Source organism: Aegilops tauschii, chromosome 5 (assembly GCF_002575655.3).
Source record: "Aegilops tauschii subsp. strangulata cultivar AL8/78 chromosome 5, Aet v6.0, whole genome shotgun sequence".
NCBI classification, from domain to species: domain Eukaryota; kingdom Viridiplantae; phylum Streptophyta; class Magnoliopsida; order Poales; family Poaceae; genus Aegilops; species Aegilops tauschii.
Genome location: NC_053039.3, coordinates 480,505,738 through 480,524,015, shown reverse-complemented (window position 1 = coordinate 480,524,015; position 18,278 = coordinate 480,505,738). Strand labels below are relative to the sequence as shown.

Genomic DNA, 18,278 nt, shown 5'->3' with positions numbered 1-18,278 from the left:
GTTCCAGCAGAGTCAGATCGGCGGCCGGTGGGTTTCTCATCTGAAGTTGGCTTTCTTTTCATCCTCGGAAGGAACTCGATCATTGGTGCATCGCTGGGCAGGGCCTCAGCAATGGCGTGGAGGTATTTGTTTTCTGCCTAGACGGAACACCCGGTGTACAGATGAGTCCACCGGGTCACCATGTCATCTAATTTTCATTTTTTTCCTTTTCATCATGGAAGGAACACATTGGTGTGCCGCCGGGCAAGGCCTCAACCATGGCGTGGAGGTTTTCTCTTTTTGGCCTGGAAGGAACGCCCATACAGGAGTCCACCGGGTCACCATGTCATTAAATTTTTAATCTTCTTTCAGAACATGGCTACTCTCCGTCTCCTATGTAGTCGAGACGCTTCTCCATGCAATAGAAACGAATCAATACAACGATTCTGGCATGTAACCGACGACGACGAGGCAGGCGAGCAGTCGACTTCCTATAAAATTAAAATCTCCTGCTCACCACCTCCATGCCAAAATAACGTTGTCCTACTATACCAAGGCAAGCTGCTCTTACCTCTTCTTCCTGCCTCCCATTCCATGGTGGCCACCCAAACCCCAACCCCGGTTGTGTGCATGCCTTCACGGTTCATTCCCGAGTCCCGCCGCACCGTCTGCTGTATCGCCGTGTTGTACACTCACTGGTCCAGGTTACCAATGATCTGCCTCTTTTCACACAGACTTCACGGAGATGCACTTTCACTTGGACATAAGGTAACAAATATCTTTGTTGATTATACATTGTTTGATTGCTAATATATGTCTTTGTTTTCTTATGATTTTTTTACCAATTACTAATGTGTAATGGTGTGATGCCTTCCTTCACAATTAGGTCTTTCAACTTTACTGCCTTAGTTGCTCATTATTTTCCGTCATATTGATAGATGTCCCTCCCTAAGAATTTAAAAGTACGAGATATGTGTCTAACAGTATGCGAGTTTGTAAATTGCTCCATTGAACAAGTTAGTACACAAGTGCTCTTCCCAATAGGTTATCATATAAGTGTTGCAACTTCAATCCATCGGTCGGTATGCCTTTGCAAAATTAGGATAGACATAGAAGCATCAGAATTCAACATCTATACATATCTTAAACATGTTATGATTTTTTGGAAGTCGAAATATGTTCGGATTTTGCCTCTTCACGGAACACATATAAGTAGATTCATATTAACCGATTCATGAAATGATTTACCGATGTGGCCGAATAAGTTATTTCATGCAGTACAAATATGTTCTTCTTTTTCTCTATTAATAGTTTGTATGCATTTAATCTTGCCAGATGCATCCTGCCCATTTGGAGGAGGTATATTAAAATATTACCATGCCAATCTATTTATTGCCATTCATCTATACGATTGTGTTTCGCTTTGTTTTCTTCATCTTTGTTACAAAATGCACCCTATTCACCCTTAGGCGAATTTTCTTGCACTTATTCCTTGCAGAATGTGGCAATAGAGAACAATATATATATATATATTTGGTTGTTGCTTATCTAAGAAGAACCGTTGAACCGTTTCAAGATGCTAAGGTTAGCTTTCAATTTTAGATATTTTTCTTTAGTACTATATATGGTTTAATGGTCACATCTTATAATTTCTTGATCTACTATTGGTTTCACAACTAAATTTATGTTTAGTTCACATCCATGCAGTGGGAACACGGTGCCAGTGATACACATAATCTATGATGGTTATCATGTCTGATGTGCCAGAGGTAACTCATCCATCATTTGTTTGTGAGTCCCCTTGACTAAGGTGATAATTTTTTTCCACTGATTTGTTGGAGATGCTTCTTGCAAATTTAGTGTTCAGTGCAGTTGTTTCGATGCTTTAGGATATGTCATGTTTCACAGCCAAAACAAGTTTCAGTTAGTGTTACTATAAAAAATGTTTCACTTTGTTATTTTGTAATATTTCCATAAGATACATATGCTGGTGGTTATCAAGTCCATTCCTCATTTTCTGTCATACGTTGCCATTTCAAGATGTCAATTTTGTCACTAATGCGGTTCCAAATTAATTGTGATGGTTATTTGTATTGATTCCAATTTCCTAACCAAACATAGTTCCCGTTTATATATACTTCGATAAAATGTGGTTTTCACATTGGTGAGGACGGTTATGAAATGCAAAGGATCAGTACAATTGATTATCATCAAAATATATATCAACCAGTTCCCGCCGCAACGCGCGGGGTATCATCTAGTTTATCAAATTCACAACATCAAATGCAAGACAAATACAATGAAGTTCTTGCACAATACAACAAACAAATAATGAAACTAGTCAGTTCTTTCGTCATGTCATTTCTAGTACTCCTCCATCAAGTCTTTCTGAAGTTCATTGTGCGCATCGGAGTCTCTAATCTCATTGTACACCTACATGAAACGTCTGATTCGCTCCTCTTTTCTCATCGGCATAACACGTACACCCATCAGATCGTAGAAGGTGTAATCTAAATCTTGTCCACGCTCATTCTTAATGATCATGTTATGCATGATCACGCAAGCAGTCATGATATGCCAAACTTTTTTATCCCAGAATCTAGATGGTTCTCGCACAATAGCAAATTGGGGTTGCAAAATCCGAAATGCCCTCTTAACATATTTTCTAGCCGCCGCTTGAGCATTGTGAAAGTAGAGTTCTTTCTTACCTTAGGGGGTTTGGATTGGCTTCACAAAAGTACTCCACCTCGGGTAGATCCCATCCGCAGATAGTATTCATAGTTGTATGTGCGGCCATTTGCTTCAAAGGTCACCGGTGGTGCTTCTCCATTGACTGACTTCACAAAAAGAGGTGATCAGTCGAGCACATTGAGATCATTGCAGGATCCATGCATCCCAAAATATGAATACCGAAACCATGTTTCTTGATCGGCAACGGTCTCAAAGAATGATGGTGGCATCCTTCCCGTGACCCTTGAACTGTCCGTGTCATGCTTTAGGACAATTCTTCCACTTCCAGTGCATGCAATAGACGGACCCTAGCATACCTGAAAACCCACGGGCTTTGTTCATCTCCAAAAGCCTCTAAGAATCTTGAGCATTGGGTGCTCTCAAGTACGGTGGACCAAACACTTCTACAATAGTCGTTGCAAATTGTTTGACATAGAAGATAGAAGTGCTCTCTGTCATCACCAAATTGTCATCAATGTAGTCTGCTGTCACAGCCCTAGAATATTGCTTGTAAATAGTTGCATTCATGAGCATCATCATGCACCATTTCAATTTAAAAGGAAATTGAATTGAGGAAATTCTCAAAGCCTCAGAAATATTCTAAAAATGATCAACATTAAAATCCTCTTCAAACAAGTCCAAGAAAATGTTCCTGTTAATATATAAAAATATTGGCAAGAGTTAAAATTCAAGCAAATATTTTTGGAATCTCAGAAATATTTATTTTGGGCATTCGAGTTAATCCAATAATTACTTGAATTGGATTTATATTTGTTATATATTAAATATAACTCCAATAATTCTGAAAGTTTGTGAGTGGCTTTGAATATATTTTAACACGCCACATAATAATTTTCAGAAGTTTATAAAATGATTTGGTCCAGTAACCATATTCAAGCAAACATGCAAAATAAAAAAACATAAAGATATAAAAAAAGAGAGAGAGGAAACTACCTAGGCACTTACCTGCGGCCTGCTACTGTAGCTGAGGTCCAGCCCACCAGCGCCAGAGAGCAACTAGTTAACGAGCGCTCCTTCGGGAGCCTCGCAACGATCAGCGTCACTTGGCGCGCTCTCAGCCATTCGCCACGTGTCGCGCTCTGGACGCTCCCTCCGGAATTTTTTTTCCGCACGCGTTTTCGGCTTTTAAAACGGTTTTTCTCGGGCTTTTTCGACGTTTTGGTTTTCCCTGGTCTTTCTTAGCTTTTCGATTAAAAAAAGTTTTGAAAAAAAAATTTGCATGAATAAACGCGTTTTTTTCTTTCGCGAAAGTCACGGTTTTTCTTCCGCGAGAGGCACGATTGTGCTTTAACGAGAGTCACGGCCGTGCCTTTCGAAAACGGAAAAAAGCGCGTTTTCTGTTTTTTTCTTTCGCGACAGTCACGGTTTTGCTTCTGCGAGAGGCACGGTTGTGCTTTCGTGAGAGTCACGGCCGTGCTTCTCGGAAAGGGAAAAACAAAACGCGTTTTCTGTTTTTTTTTTCTTTCGCGAGAGTCACGGTTTTGCTTCCGCGAAAGGCACGGTTGTGCTTTCGCGAGAGTCACGGTCGTGCCTCTCGGAAAGGGAAAAAAATACGCGTTTTCTATTTTTTTTCTTTCGCGAGAGTCACGGTTTTGCTTTCGCGAGAGTCACGGCCGTGCCTCTCGGGAACGGGAAAAAACACGTTTTCTGTTTTTTTCTTCCACGAGAGTCACGGTTTTGCTTTCACGAGAGGCACGGTTGTGATTTCGCGAGAGGCACGGGCGTGCCTCTTTCGGAAAGGGGAAAAAAATCGTGCTCCCGGTTCGTTTTTTCGTCTGGTTTTTTTCGTCCGTTTTTTTTCATAAAAAAAAAGTTCATCAAAACCTATCAACATGGGATCTAGTTTTGAAGATCTCGACGCGAGGAATCCAATGGTGAAAACGGTTCGAGATTTGGACGCACGGTTTTGGAGATAAAACGTTTTGAATAAACGGATCTACAAAAAAAGGGAAAACTTTCAGATTGCGACAAGTGCCGCACTGCATGTGCGCCATTTGTCGCGACCTGAGAAAGTGAAGTGTTCTTTGCAACGAGTACTCCTTAATTAGTGATTTCGCCGCCTTCAGAGGCGTGTCGAACGCACGCGCGCGTGAGCCCTCCTCCTCCATGCCTGCTTCACGCCCTCCCCGTCCCACAATCCCCTCGCCCAGGAGACATGCACGACCCCCTCGATCTCTCCCCTCGCTCTCTGGCCTCTCTCCTCCTCTCTGGCACTCTTTCTCTCTCGCATCCCCAAGCGAGCCCGTCGCCGCTGCTCGCCGTCCGCGCGGCCTGTGACCAACCTTGTCAAGATAGCATGTCCAGGAGGTTCCTCGTGTCTCCCTCGACCTCTACGCAGGAGCATGCGACCAGAGTCGCCCTGCTTCATCGCCATCGCCGCCGTCTTCCTCGCCACGACCGCCGCACGACTTCGGTCGATTTGCGTCGTACCGAGCTTCCCCCGAGCCGCCGACCTGCCCATTGGAACCGCAGTGAGCTTGTCCCCCTTTTCCCTAACCCCTCGTCCTCGCGTGTCACCTCTAGCCACCGTTCCTGTTGCACCCGTGAGCTCGCCGGCGCTAGTCTTGTTGCAATCATCGCCAGAGCTCACCTATGTCGTGTCCGAGCATGACGTTGAACTTCTCGAGTTCCCAGGAGCCTGTAGCGCGCTTTTTACAGCCTCCCCGTGTCCTGCAGCCTAGGGAAAATTGCGGCTATGAGGAAGTGATAAATAATGCATGGATTGAGGCTGGCCTGCAAGAAGGAAACAGCACTTCACGAAAATTGTAGTGGCTCGAGAACTCAAAGACTAGGACACCAATGTTCTAGGTGAACTAGATAAGAGGATAAAAGAGCTTAAAACTGAACTAGAAGTGGTAAGAAGAGGGGACATCTCAGGAGCATTCCTAAAAGAGAAACTAGAAAGACTAGAGAGCCAGAAGGATATATATATTGGAGGCAGTGAGCGCATGTCAAATGGCTTGAATCCGGGGATAAGAACACTGCTTTTTTTCATGCCTTTGCTTCCGAGAGAAAAAGAAAAACACTATAAGCAAATTAAAAAGAGAGGATGGTAGTTGGGTGGAGAACGAAGAACGACTAAAAGATCATATCGCAGGTTATTTCTGAAACTTATTTACCTCAACTACAAACCAAAACAATGAGGCCATCTTGCAGATGATCACTCCGAAAGTCCACCAAGGCATGAATGAAGCTCTGTGTGCGGAATAAACGGAGGAGGAAGTAAGAACAAATCTTTTTAGCATTGGAGATCTAAAAGCACCAGGGCCTGACGAAATGCATGCAATTTTTTAAGAGATTTTGGGATATTGTGGGAAACCAAGTAACAAGAGAGGTGATGCATGTTCTAAATGGAGGAGATATGCCAGAAGATTGGAACAACACGACAATTGTGTTGATCCCCAAGACACCAAGACCAGAAAGCGTGAAGGATTTAAGACCCATAAGTCTTTGCAACGTCTTATATAAAGTGGTATAAAAGGTAATTGCGAACAGAGTCAAACTTGTCTTACCTGACATCATCTCTCCAAATCAAAGCACATTTATACCAGGCCGCATGATTTTTGATAACATTTTGCTTGCCTATGATCTGACACACTTTATTAAGAGAAGAAGATCTGGACCAAAAGGTGTTGCTGCATTAAAACTGGGCATGAGCAAAGCATATGATAGAGTAGAATGGAAGTTTCTTGAAGACATGATGATAAAACTAGGATTTAGAAGGGTTTGGGTCCAGCTGATAGTGAGTGCATAACTAGTGTAGGATACCAAATTAAGGTAAACCAGGGCAAAACTGATGTGATCGTACCTCAGAGGGGACTACGCCAAGGAGATCATTTATCCCCATACCTAATTTTGTTTTGCGCTGAAGGTTTCTCTGCAATGTTGAATGAAGCCGAAGCAAATAGAAGGCTCAGAGGCATAAGAATATGCAGAAACGCCCCTAGTGTTAGCCACCTCCTCTTTGCAGATGACTCATTATTGTTAATGGAGGCAAGTGAGGAAGCAGCACAAGAGGTAAATAGGATATTAAGTACATACGAATAGTGCTCAGGCCAAATGATAAACAAGGATAAATCATCAATATTCTTTAGCAAAAATACGGATGAGGGACGGAAAAACAATATGAAGAGGATCATGAGCATCAAGAGGGCTAGGCCTTCCTACATATAATGGCAAAGGAAAAGCAAAGAATTTCAGCTATATTCAAGTGAAGGTCTGGAAAAAGATACAGGGATGGAAGGAGAAATTGTTGGCAAAAGCAGGGAAAGAAATATTGATAAAAGCTGCAGCGCTTGCAATTCCAGTGTATGCAATGGCATGCTTGGACCTGACCAAAACCTTCTGTGACGACCTGAGTGCTCTCATAGGACACTATTGGTGGAGCCAAATGGACAAGACCAATAAAATCCACTTGGTTAGTTGGGAAAAGCTATCAAAGCCGAAAACAGATGGAGGTCTGGGTTTTCAGAATCTGCACTATTTCTTTTTTTTTTCCGGGAGAAACTTCCAATCTATTCCTCTTCAATCATGGCAGTACAACGAACACCAGAAATAAAAATTACATCCAGATTCGTAGACCACCTAGCGACGACTACAAGCACCGAAGCGAGCCGAAGGCGCGCCGCCATCGTCGCCCCTCCATCGCCGGAGCCGGGCACAACTTGTTGTAGTAGACAGTCGGGAAGTCGTCGTGCTAAGGCCCCATAGGACCAGCACCTCAGAACAGCAACCGCCGCCGATGAAAAATAACGTAGATAGGAATGATCCAAACCGAAGACACACGAACGTAGACGAACAATGACGAGATCTGAGCAAATCCACCAAAGATAGATCTGCCGGAGACACACCTCCACACGCCCACCAACGATGCTAGACGCACCGCCGGAACGGGGGCTAGGCGGGGAGACCTTTATTCCATCTTCAGGGAGCCGCCGCTGTCTCGCCTTCCTACGTAGGACACAAACCCTAACAAGATTGAAAAAAACGACTAAAAACGGAGCCCTCCCGCCGGCCCTTGCCAGGATCCACTGCTCCTCCATGGCCCTAGGGCCACCGGAGACGAGGCGGACCTGCGCCGGCGCCGGCGAGAGGCACGAACCCTAACTTTCTTTCTTGCAGGAGGAGGAGGAGGCGGAGCCCTGGCAGAATCTGCACTATTTCAACCTAGCTATGTTGGCTAGACAGGCATGGAGGATTCTAAAGAACCCCCATTCCTTGTGCTCCCAAGTGCTGGCTGCCAGATATTTCACAAATGGATCAATGCTTGAGGCTATTCCTTGTGCAGGTATTTCCTATACTTGGCGAAGCATAATAAAAGGCATACAATTACTGAAGAAAGGGATGATAGGGAGAGTGGGAAACGGGGAAAGGATCAAAATATGGACTGATCCATGGATTCCTAGAGGAAACACACGGAGGCCCAATACACCAAAAGGTAACCATCTAGTGGACAAAGTAGCTGATTTGATAAACCCGATAACAAACCAATGGGCTATGTAGCTGGTACAACAGACCTTATCGGCTGAGGATGCAAACCTCATAATGCGAATACCCATTCAAGAAGATACGTGTGATTTAATTGCATGACATTATGATAAAAAAGGATCATTTTCTGTTAAATCGGCTTATAAGGTGGCTGTAGATAGTGCAGCTAGAGATTCTGTATCAGGGTTAACTTCAACTTCCATTGCAGAAGGGGAAATCTCAAGCTTCAACTAGAAGAAGTTATGGGCGCTCCCTCTACCAAACAAAGTACTGCACTTCTTATGGAGAGTTGTGACGTATATCCTTCCCTTGCGAATGAAACTTCACGGAAAAGGTATTCCTGTTGATACTAGGTGCCCTCTTTGTTATAGATTGGATGAGGATGGAGGCCACCTCTTTTTGAAATGCAAAAAGGTTAAAAATCTGTGGAGAGCGTCTCAACTTGAACATATCATACTAAAGTTAGTTGAATGTCATGACCCAAAGGAAGTATTCAAAAACATTCTCACTTTAAAGAAAACCGAGTGCTTGAAAGTTTGCTTACTTTTATGGTTATGGTGGCATGAAAGAAACAAAGTAATAAGGTTGAACACACACGAAGTATACAACAAATATCATCTTCAACTGACTATCATCTGAACATGTGCATGAAGGACAAGACGAAGAAGGAAGAGATGAGCAAGCAAGCAAAACATAAGTGGAAGCCACCTCCGAAGGGAATTCTCAAGATAAACACAGATGGATCCTTTACTGAAGAAACACACTCAGGTGGCTGGGGTTTTACCATCAGGAATGACCAAGGAACACTCCTGGCGGCTTGTGCAGGGAATCTGAATCATGTCTCCAATCCATTGCATGTTGAAGCTTTGGCCCTTCAGCAAGCAACTATTACTACTACTCATTTGGGCTGCCATCAAAGTGATATTTGAAACAAATTCCACAACGCTGAAGGAAGCAATAACAAGTAACAACTATGATCTTTCAGCTTTAAGCACTTTGTTTACAGATGTGAAGTTTAAGATGTACGTAGGTCTAAATGTTGCAAGTGTGGATTATTATAGCCGTGGTTGCAATAAAGCAGCACATATGTTAGCTGCGAGTGGAGTCTGTATGGAGAGTGGCTGCTATGAGACCTGGCTTGGTCACTTTCCGCAACCTGTACTAGATGTTGTTGTTGATGATATGGCCAGCGAGTAATCGTAATAGAAATCTGTGTTTCCTTTCAAAAAAAAGAAAAGAAATATGTATGCTTCTGTTCAGCCGAACATATTTTCAAGTGTTCTTCGTGCACTACTGACAGGTGGTCAGATTTTCTTCTACTTGGCGAACAATATAGCGCTGCCACATAGTAATATAACCAGCAAAGGTTACCACAATGGCGTACCTATGTTGAGGCCGGGGGGGCCGCTGCCCCCCCCCCCCCCCCCCCCCCCCCCCCCCCCAGCCTTGGGTCATTTTCTGAAGAAAAAATTTAAATAAGGCTTAGATTGAAAAAAAAAGCATTCGGCCCCCCAAACACTGGATTTTCGGCTAGCTCCGCCACTGGGTTACCAACAACAAGAACCATCAAATTTTATTTCCTCCAATACGAACCGTGAGACAGTTCAAACTAGAATATCCTGAAAGTTGACTGCAGCAAGACACATATAGCGGGAGGTACAAGCGTTCACTATTCAATCATTGGTGTGTTTTAGACCGGAGGGAACGCCACCAGCATCTTCACTTCTTCAGCCTGGTGTAACGCTGGGAAATTTACACGATCCATGACCTGAAAAAGGATTATAAGAATTCTTATTAGATGGTGGATAGTTGGATGGCCGCGGTTCCTAAGTTAGTTTCATCATGTTTCTACAACATATAGGCAATAAGTAGAACACACATTCAAATGTGCAATGTCATTGGCACATTTCGAGTGTATTTATAGTAAACTTCTGAAAATAATTTCTGGAGCAACATGTAAACAAGGATGTAAGGCGAAAGAATGGCTCACTGGGATCGACGGTCGTCTCCACGGCGAGGCCAGCGAAGTAGCACCACCCGCCGTACTGCTTGCTGAACCTGTTCCAGTGCGCGCTGAACACGTAGCTCGCGTGCGCGGCCACCGTGTCCGGCAGGTGGCACTCGCCGCCGGGCCGCACGGGGTTGCACAGCCCGGCCTCGTCCGCGCACGCCGTCGCCACCTGCTCCCTCACCGCCGTCTCGTTCGCCACCGCCACGTGGCGGTCCGTCCTCGCCACGCACCACAGCTTCCCGGGGTATGGCAGGTCGTTCGTGGCCGGCGGCAGCGGAGGGTACGGCGCCGCCGGCCGGCGCCCCGTCAGGTCGACCTCGTACACCGCGCTCCCGTTGGGGTAGAAGAGGCCCCAGTGCCGCTCTGTGCCGGGGCCGCCCTTGAGGTTCTCGTTGAAGAGCGCGAACACGAGCGCCGGCATGCGCATCCCCGGCCGCCGCGGCGTGCCGGCGCCCGACGCCAGGTGCCGCGCCACGTTGCGGTTGTACGTGGCCGCGTTCCGCACGTTGGCGCCGAACTCGTTGAGGTCGCCGGCGTTGGGCCAGCCGGTCTCGGCCAGCGCCAGCCTGACGCCGCAGTAGCCCGCGCGGCACATGGCGGCGACCACGGCGTCAAGCATGTGGTCGAGGAGGTTGGTGTACGACAGCCCCGTTCCGGGGTCGTGGTACTGGAACCCCGGCGCCGGCGACGGCTCGAGCAGCGCGTAGGTGAGCGGCACGATTGTGTGATTCGCCGACCAGGTGAAGTAGGTGTACGCGTCAAAGAAAAGGTACGAGTCCGTCCGCTCGAGGAAGGCGAGGAGCGGGCGCACGGCGACGTCGATGATGTCGGGGCGGAACACCCCGGCTGACGGCGGGAACACGTTCTGGCCGACGAGAGCGTCCATCCCGAGCGTGGTGCTGACCTTGACGCGGCTGAGGCCATGTCGTCGGAGCGCGCGGCGGAGGTTGGTGATTGCGGGGACGAGCCGGGACCAGCGGGACTTGGTGGTGGGGTCGGAGAGCACCTCGTTGCCGACGAAGAGGTAGCGGAGGCGGCGGTTGCGACGGAAGGGGAGGAGCGTGGAGGCGACCCACGCGTCGGCGGCGCGCTGGGAGGCGGCCAGGGAGACGATGAGCTCGTTAGGCACGGCCGGGACGAAGCCGAGGCCGGAGGATGCGGCCGCGGCCAGGAAGGTGGCGTTGGCGTCGTAGAACCTGACCGCGGCGGCGCCGGCCGAGCGGGCGAACTCAAGCGCGATGTGCGGGGGCGGGAGGTCGTCGCCAAGCCTGCCGTAATTGACTCCCAGAAAGTGCTGCGCTGTCCCCGAGGCCGGCTCCGCGGCGGCAATGGCGAGGAAGATGAAGCTGAGCAGGACGGTGAGGGACGATGATGCCATTGCCATGGCGGAGGTGAACCCTAATGGTATGGCATGGCATAGCATAGCGGGAGACTTCTGTTTATAACGTGGATGTAGCATAACGCAAGCACAACTTGCAGGATTCCAGCGATAAAAGTAGAGAAATTTGGTATAATACGATTAATTTTTGAGGAATACGATAGAGGCAGCAGGTGAAGGCATCGATCTCAAGACGCCAGCGGCCATTGTTATTGTCCCACTACGCACAAGCAACGACTCAAGGTCGTAAAGAAAAATCAGATAAAATTCATGCGCGTTTGGATCAAGAACAATGGCGTTCTTTAGTGTGACTCGTGTTTCGATCACTGCTCGCAGTCACCGATAGTTAACTTATGGACAAATACCAACGGCACTTCAGGGCTCTAGAGTAGGGATGCAAACGGGCATCCTGCATAAGCCCGCAAAAACAGGAGTTTAGTTTAAACTGAACTAAAGCTGAACCTGGAGGATTATAACTAACTTGATCTACTTTGACTACAAAGTGGGGCGGATCGGGCGCCGCTCTGCATCCCTACTCTAGGGTACGTAACTATACATATGACTGCATAGTACTCCCTCCGTTCAGTAATATAGACGTTTGTCAATGAGTTTACATAGGGAGTAGAAGCTATCCAAAGCGTTACTGCGGAAGTTAGAGACAAATCTTTTCCGGTGCATTGGTGTTTTGGTGAGGTCCTAATTTCCCAAATGCATATGTGATTAACTTTTGTAGCTAATCTTCCTTAACATGCATTGGTTGGTAGCCATTTTGCATAGGTTCACGTGCTTAACATCATTTCTTTCCGAGGCATCGTAATGCTTTCACTCCTCTTTAATTGCTTTCTCACATCAATGTTTTGCCTATGTGGCACCCTTAGCACCTGCACACCATGGAGCACCATGAAGGACCTAAAATATGAATTGTAAAATGATACTTGGGTGCACAAAAATATTGAATATAAATACAATGATGATCAAACTGAACTCATATAAACTTGTTACATTATCATCAACTGGGGTCTAAAATTCTATAAACATGATGCATCTCTAGATATTAAGAACTCGGAACCATTCAAACATCTTACATGTGGTATGATTCATGAGAGAATATAGAAGTAAAAGATCCTAGCCCATGTAAGAGCCATTGTTGATGTTCCAGGGCTTATCGTATTCATATCATAGCAATGTATGTACATCACATGTCTTAGATTTTGGTGAACTCCTGAAACAAAATTGAATATAGCACCTTTCGTATGTTATTCTTGACAGTCCCGCTCAACAACGTATAAGAGATGATCTAGGTTGATTAAAAAAATTAACTGGATATGAAAGGAGAGCAACAGATGGTGAGTGACATACCATGAAAAAAGGGCTCGCGAGTCAATAGAGCAACACCCGATACTTAACAAACAATTAAATTCCAAGCATCACACCATGTAAACAATGAAAGAAAGAGATGATATCACATGGGAATAATAAAAGTTAGTAATTAGTACTTATCGAAAATCTAATCATATAAAGGTGAACTCGTCGTCAATGGGCAAATCACTAATGTCAACACACCTATCACTCGCACCCAAAAACTTGGTAAGCGGATATAGAAGCACTTGGTCCACAACTTCATTGGTTCAGAGCGCCAGTGTTGTGTGGGGCAAACAAATCTATGTAGGGATGAGGAAGGATGGTGCTTGTGTGACGTCATGCATGCGAGCAGTATGGTCACCAGAGTGCATGAAGACCCAAGCTGAGGAACTCCAGTTGGCGCGTGGTGACTGTAGGAGATATGCCCTAGAGGCAATAATAACAGTTATTATTTATCTTCAAGTTTGTAATTAATGTTTATGTTTTGTGCTTTAATTGCAACGGCCCTTGAGCCCATATATTCATAAAGGATCAGAGGAAAACCTATGTGCATGTATGGAATAATAAATGGTAAAAATATATTCCTAATCGTGCCTCTAAGACTAGCTCAAGTGATGCATGATGGTCACGTTTTCCTGATCATTGGCATAATATGCCGACAACTTTGAGGACACAATGTTAGAAGAACACTTGTGTTGAATTGACCCAATTGATGTTATGCTATGAGATACATTCGTCATGAGTTAATGGTTTTATAACACAGAGAAAGTTATACGTTTGCATAACTCCTTAAACCATGAGAGTATCGAGTCCCTTCATACTTGCTTCGTGAACTTTGGGGTGTGTAAAACGACATCTGTAACAGGATGGCTATTACGGCGGCTTACGGATTCGTGGAAAAGTATGACAAGGAATTAAATAGTTCAAGACTGGGATTTTCTCCTCCGGTGATGGAGAGATATTCTTAGGGACGTCTCGGTGTTACAGTATCCATCATTGTCTGGCCAGATATAGTGTGATTGGATCACATGAACGTTGGAACGCGGGAGCGAGAAAAGAGAACAAAATAGGCAACGAGGTAACTCCCATTGTGAACAAGTTGTTGATACACGGGGATGCCGTTAAATGTCACCTCGAGTATTTGTAACATATCACGAAGCAATAGGAACAACATTCGGTAACTACAGGTTCACTCGAATATTTATTCGTATGGGTATAGCCGTATAGGGGTTAATATGGATGTCCACAGTTCCATTATTGATCTCGGAAGGGATTCCGATCATGTCTATATTTCACCGAACCTATACGGTCACACACTAAGGGTCATCGATCTGCTGAGTACTAGATAGGGAGTCCGAGAGATAGTCACCAGAAAAGTTTCAGAGACGAGAAAAAGTTTCAAAGAGAAAACCTGAAGTGTGTCGGAGAAACCAAAAATTGTTTTGGAGTAAAACCATCATACTAGAAATGTTTGGGAACGCATCCAGAATTATTTTAGAGGCCGCCGAAAATGTTCTGGACCTTCTAGATTTTTTTCGGAGAGAACGGTCGCGGAAAAAATCTTGTCTCAGCGTGAGGAGACAAGATCCCATGATTCGTGGGAGTGCTTTTTGGGAAAGCCCCCTTTGGGGGCAGCCCCCTTTTGATGGCTTTTGGTTGGGTAAGAAAGCCCCCCTTTGGGCCTTTATCTCAAAGATAGTGGAGCATGTTTTGGGAGGGGTGGGGCCCCCATGAGGGAGTGATACGTCTCCAACATATCTACTTTTCCTAACGCTTTTCCTCTTGTTTTGGACTCTAATTTGCATGATTTGAATGAAACTAACCCCGGACTGACGCTGTTTTCAGCACAACTACGATGGTGTTGTTTTTGTGCAGAAATAAAAGTTCTCGGAATGGAACGAAACTTTGCAAGGATTTTTTATATCAAATAAGAGAATTTCTGGAGCCAAGACCTACCGAAGGGGGGCACCTGGGTGGGCACAACCCACCAGGGCACACCCCCCCTCACTAGGCGCGCCCAAGTGGGTTGTCCCCACCTGGTGGCCCCGCAGACCCTGAAACCGACGCTATAAAATCCTATTTTTCCAGAAAAAATTAGGGAGAAAGAATTATCGCGATCCACGAGACGGAGCCGCCGCCAAGCCCCGTTCTTCCTCGGGAGGGCGGATCTGGAGTCCGTTTGGGGCTCCGCAGAGGGGGATCTTTGTTCTTCGTCATCACCAACCCTTCTCCATCGCCAATTCCATGATGCTCCCCACCGGGAGTGAGTAATTCCTTTGTAGGCTCGCTGGTCGGTGATGTTGCTATGACATTGCCATGCTTAATGCTTGTCACTTTGGGCCCGGGTGCCATGATTTAAGATCTGAACCGTTTAAGTTATCACCATTATATCCATGTTCTAGATCCGATCTTGCAAGTTATAGTCACCTACTACGTGTTATGATCCAGTAACCCCGGAGTGACAACAACCGGGACTTCTTCCGGTGATTACCGTAGTTTGAGGAGTTCATGTATTCACTATGTGTTAATGCTTTGTTCCGATTCTCTATTAAAAGGAGGCCTTAATATCCCTTAGTTTCCAATATGGACCCCGCTGCCACGGGAGGGTAGGACAAAAGATGTCATGCAAGTTCTTTTAATAAAGCACGTATGACTATTTACGGAATACATGCCTACATTATATTGACGAACTGGAGCTAGTGCCGCATCGCCCTAGGTTATAACTGTCTCATGACGAATATCATCCAACAAGTCACCGATCCAATGCCTACAAATTTGTCCTATAGTGATCTTGCTAAGTTACTACTGCTGCTGTTACTGTTACACTTGCTACCAAACTACTTCTACTAGAAGAACGCCCATGCGTTGCAACGGGGCCACATTAACTTTAAGAGTTCAATATTAATATTCTCATACATATCAAGTGACATTGGCGACCTTTTTTACCATCAAATCCTCACACACACACTCTATCTCTCCCTCTTCCTCACTCTCTCTCCCCCTCTCCCTCTCTCTCTCTAACACACACACACATATTCATCTTATTGGGTACGTGTCGTGGAATTGTCACGGCAGATGTCCTCGAGCAAGGACTTAGTCATAGAGCCATCGCAGCTAGGAAGCTTAAAGGGGTTAAACGGGACAAGGAACACGAGGGTTATACTGGTTCGGCCCCTTACGGTGAAGGTAAAAGCCTACGTCCAGTTGAGGTGGTATTGATTAGGGTTTCGATGACCAGGAGCTAAACCGTCCTGCCTGGTTATCGAGTTTGTCTTACCTCCTTCTAAACCGCTGCCGGGTCGCCCCTTTATATAGAAAGGTTGACGCCCAGCGGCTCTCAGAGCCCCGGCCGGCTCATAACAGCGTCCGGCTCGGACTCTTAACTATTCTTGCCTTACACTACAAGTTTCACCCTAACGGCGGTTAACACTACGGGCCTTAAGCCATCTCCGGGTCTTAAGCCCATTATTGACCCGCCGTCTTCAAGTTTGGTGCTGGGCTTCGCGTGATGACCATTATGACGTAACCCGGCCCCTCCTGGGCGGGTGACTCTAATGGTTATATCCTCAACATTAGGCCCCAGATTGATTTGAACCGGTTCATGTCAATCTTCAATCCCTTTGAGAGAAAATCTTCCAGCTTATATTTGTGCGAAGGCTTTAACCCGCCGTGACGTCATCTTCTGGATTCCTGATAACCCGCCATGACGTCATCTTCCATTAAGTTCATTTTTTTATTCTGTCATATCCCAACAGATCTTATCTTTAATGGCCATCCCGAAAATCGAGGCGCTTTGGTGGCGAGATAATCACGCCGTGGCCTCCTCGTTTCTCGCGCCCACTTATTAACCGCACCTTATAAATAAGCCCGGCCCATGAGTCTCCATTCACCTGTCGCCTCCATCGTCTTCCTCCTCTCGCTACTGTACTGCCGCTCGAGCTCCACCGCCGCCGCCGCGGATCTCCTCGTCTTCACCAACTCAGGCCGCTGCATCAACCTGACTTGACCAGAAAAACGTGACGGATCTCTGCAGTAACTCTGCATCTGTAAGTTTTCCCCTCCCTGTTCCTTAGATCTGCATTAGTGATCTTCGAGTTCGTCGGTGTTCGTCACCGTTCGTCACGAACACTTGATGGATTCCACCTTTACCACCCTTTCCTGATCTTTAGACAGTATGAACCCGCTGCGGTAATCGTTTCGTACCCGTTTCCGAATGCACATAGATCCTTTCCATTGCATAGAGGCCCCGTTCGAGCCTATGAACTTCATCTGTGTCAGTTCTAGGTCTAGAAATTTTTCTTTTTAGCCGATCGTTTGATCCAAAATAATTACTGCGATCTGTGAAACTTGTTTGCGCCACACTTAGTCAAAAATTGCATCTGTTTAGCTATGGCGGCTCATATCTCCGGCTTAAAAGAGGCCACGCGCTGTAATCTTTCCGGCTCATTTATGATAAAGCTGTAGACAACTTGAATTACTCACGACGCCCACAGCGGCTTAGATAACCCGACACAATTAGCCATATGTCATTAGGCCCCTTCATAAGCCGCCATTTTGAGTGCTGAACCGTAAACTTCTTCCGGCTTATAGTTGAACCGGGCATTTCCTTTTGTCATAGGCTTCATATTTCACAATGCCGCCCAAGGCTCCCAAGGCACCCATTACGTGCAACTGGATGAGATCCAATGTCACTGATGAAACCTTAGCTGATTTCGTGAAGACGGGTTACCTGCCCAAGAAGGAGGTCATGTCTTATCGTGCCCCTGACCCGTCAGAGGAAAGACCTCAACCAAGAGATGGTGAGGTGGTGATATTTGCTGATCACATGAGCCGGGGCTTCGCACCTCCCGGCTCAAAATTCTTTAGAGATGTTCTGAACTTCTTCGATCTGCGGCCGCAAGACATAGGACCCAATTCCGTGTCAAATATTTGCAACTTTCAAGTATTCTGCGAAGTATATCTTGGAGAAGAGCCCAGCCTACTGCTCTTCAGGGAGCTGTTTTATCTGACCCGCCAGAATGAGTGCGCCAACGGGCCTAGCTTGGAGCTTGGTGGAATCTCCATTCAACGACGGAGAGATTGCCTCTTTCCTTACGCTGAGCCGCCAAGCCACCCAAAGGACTGGAATCAGACATGGTTCTACTGCCAAGATACTTCTCCGGCTGATGAGAACCCTCTGCCCGGTTTTCGTGCTCTGCGTCTGGAGCCAACTCACCCCCGCTAGACAAACTGTCTCAAGCCGAACGTCAACCACTGATCCCTACCATCAACAAGATTAAGGCTCTTCTGGGAAATGGCCTTAACGGCGTT

At 46.1% G+C, this 18,278-nt stretch overlaps 1 protein-coding gene across 1 annotated transcript; it reads right to left on the bottom strand.

Moving 5' to 3' along the window:
- Window positions 1-9,760: 9,760 nt before the first annotated feature.
- LOC109751078 (probable glucan endo-1,3-beta-glucosidase A6) lies at window positions 9,761-11,625 on the bottom strand. The gene is made up of 2 exons (XM_020309989.3): window positions 10,208-11,625; window positions 9,761-9,985 (listed from the first exon to the last, which is right to left on the bottom strand). The coding sequence occupies exons 1-2, from the start codon at window positions 11,610-11,612 to the stop codon at window positions 9,945-9,947; spliced, it is 1,446 nt and encodes a 481-aa protein (XP_020165578.1). The 5' UTR covers window positions 11,613-11,625; the 3' UTR covers window positions 9,761-9,944.
- Window positions 11,626-18,278: the final 6,653 nt, after the last annotated feature.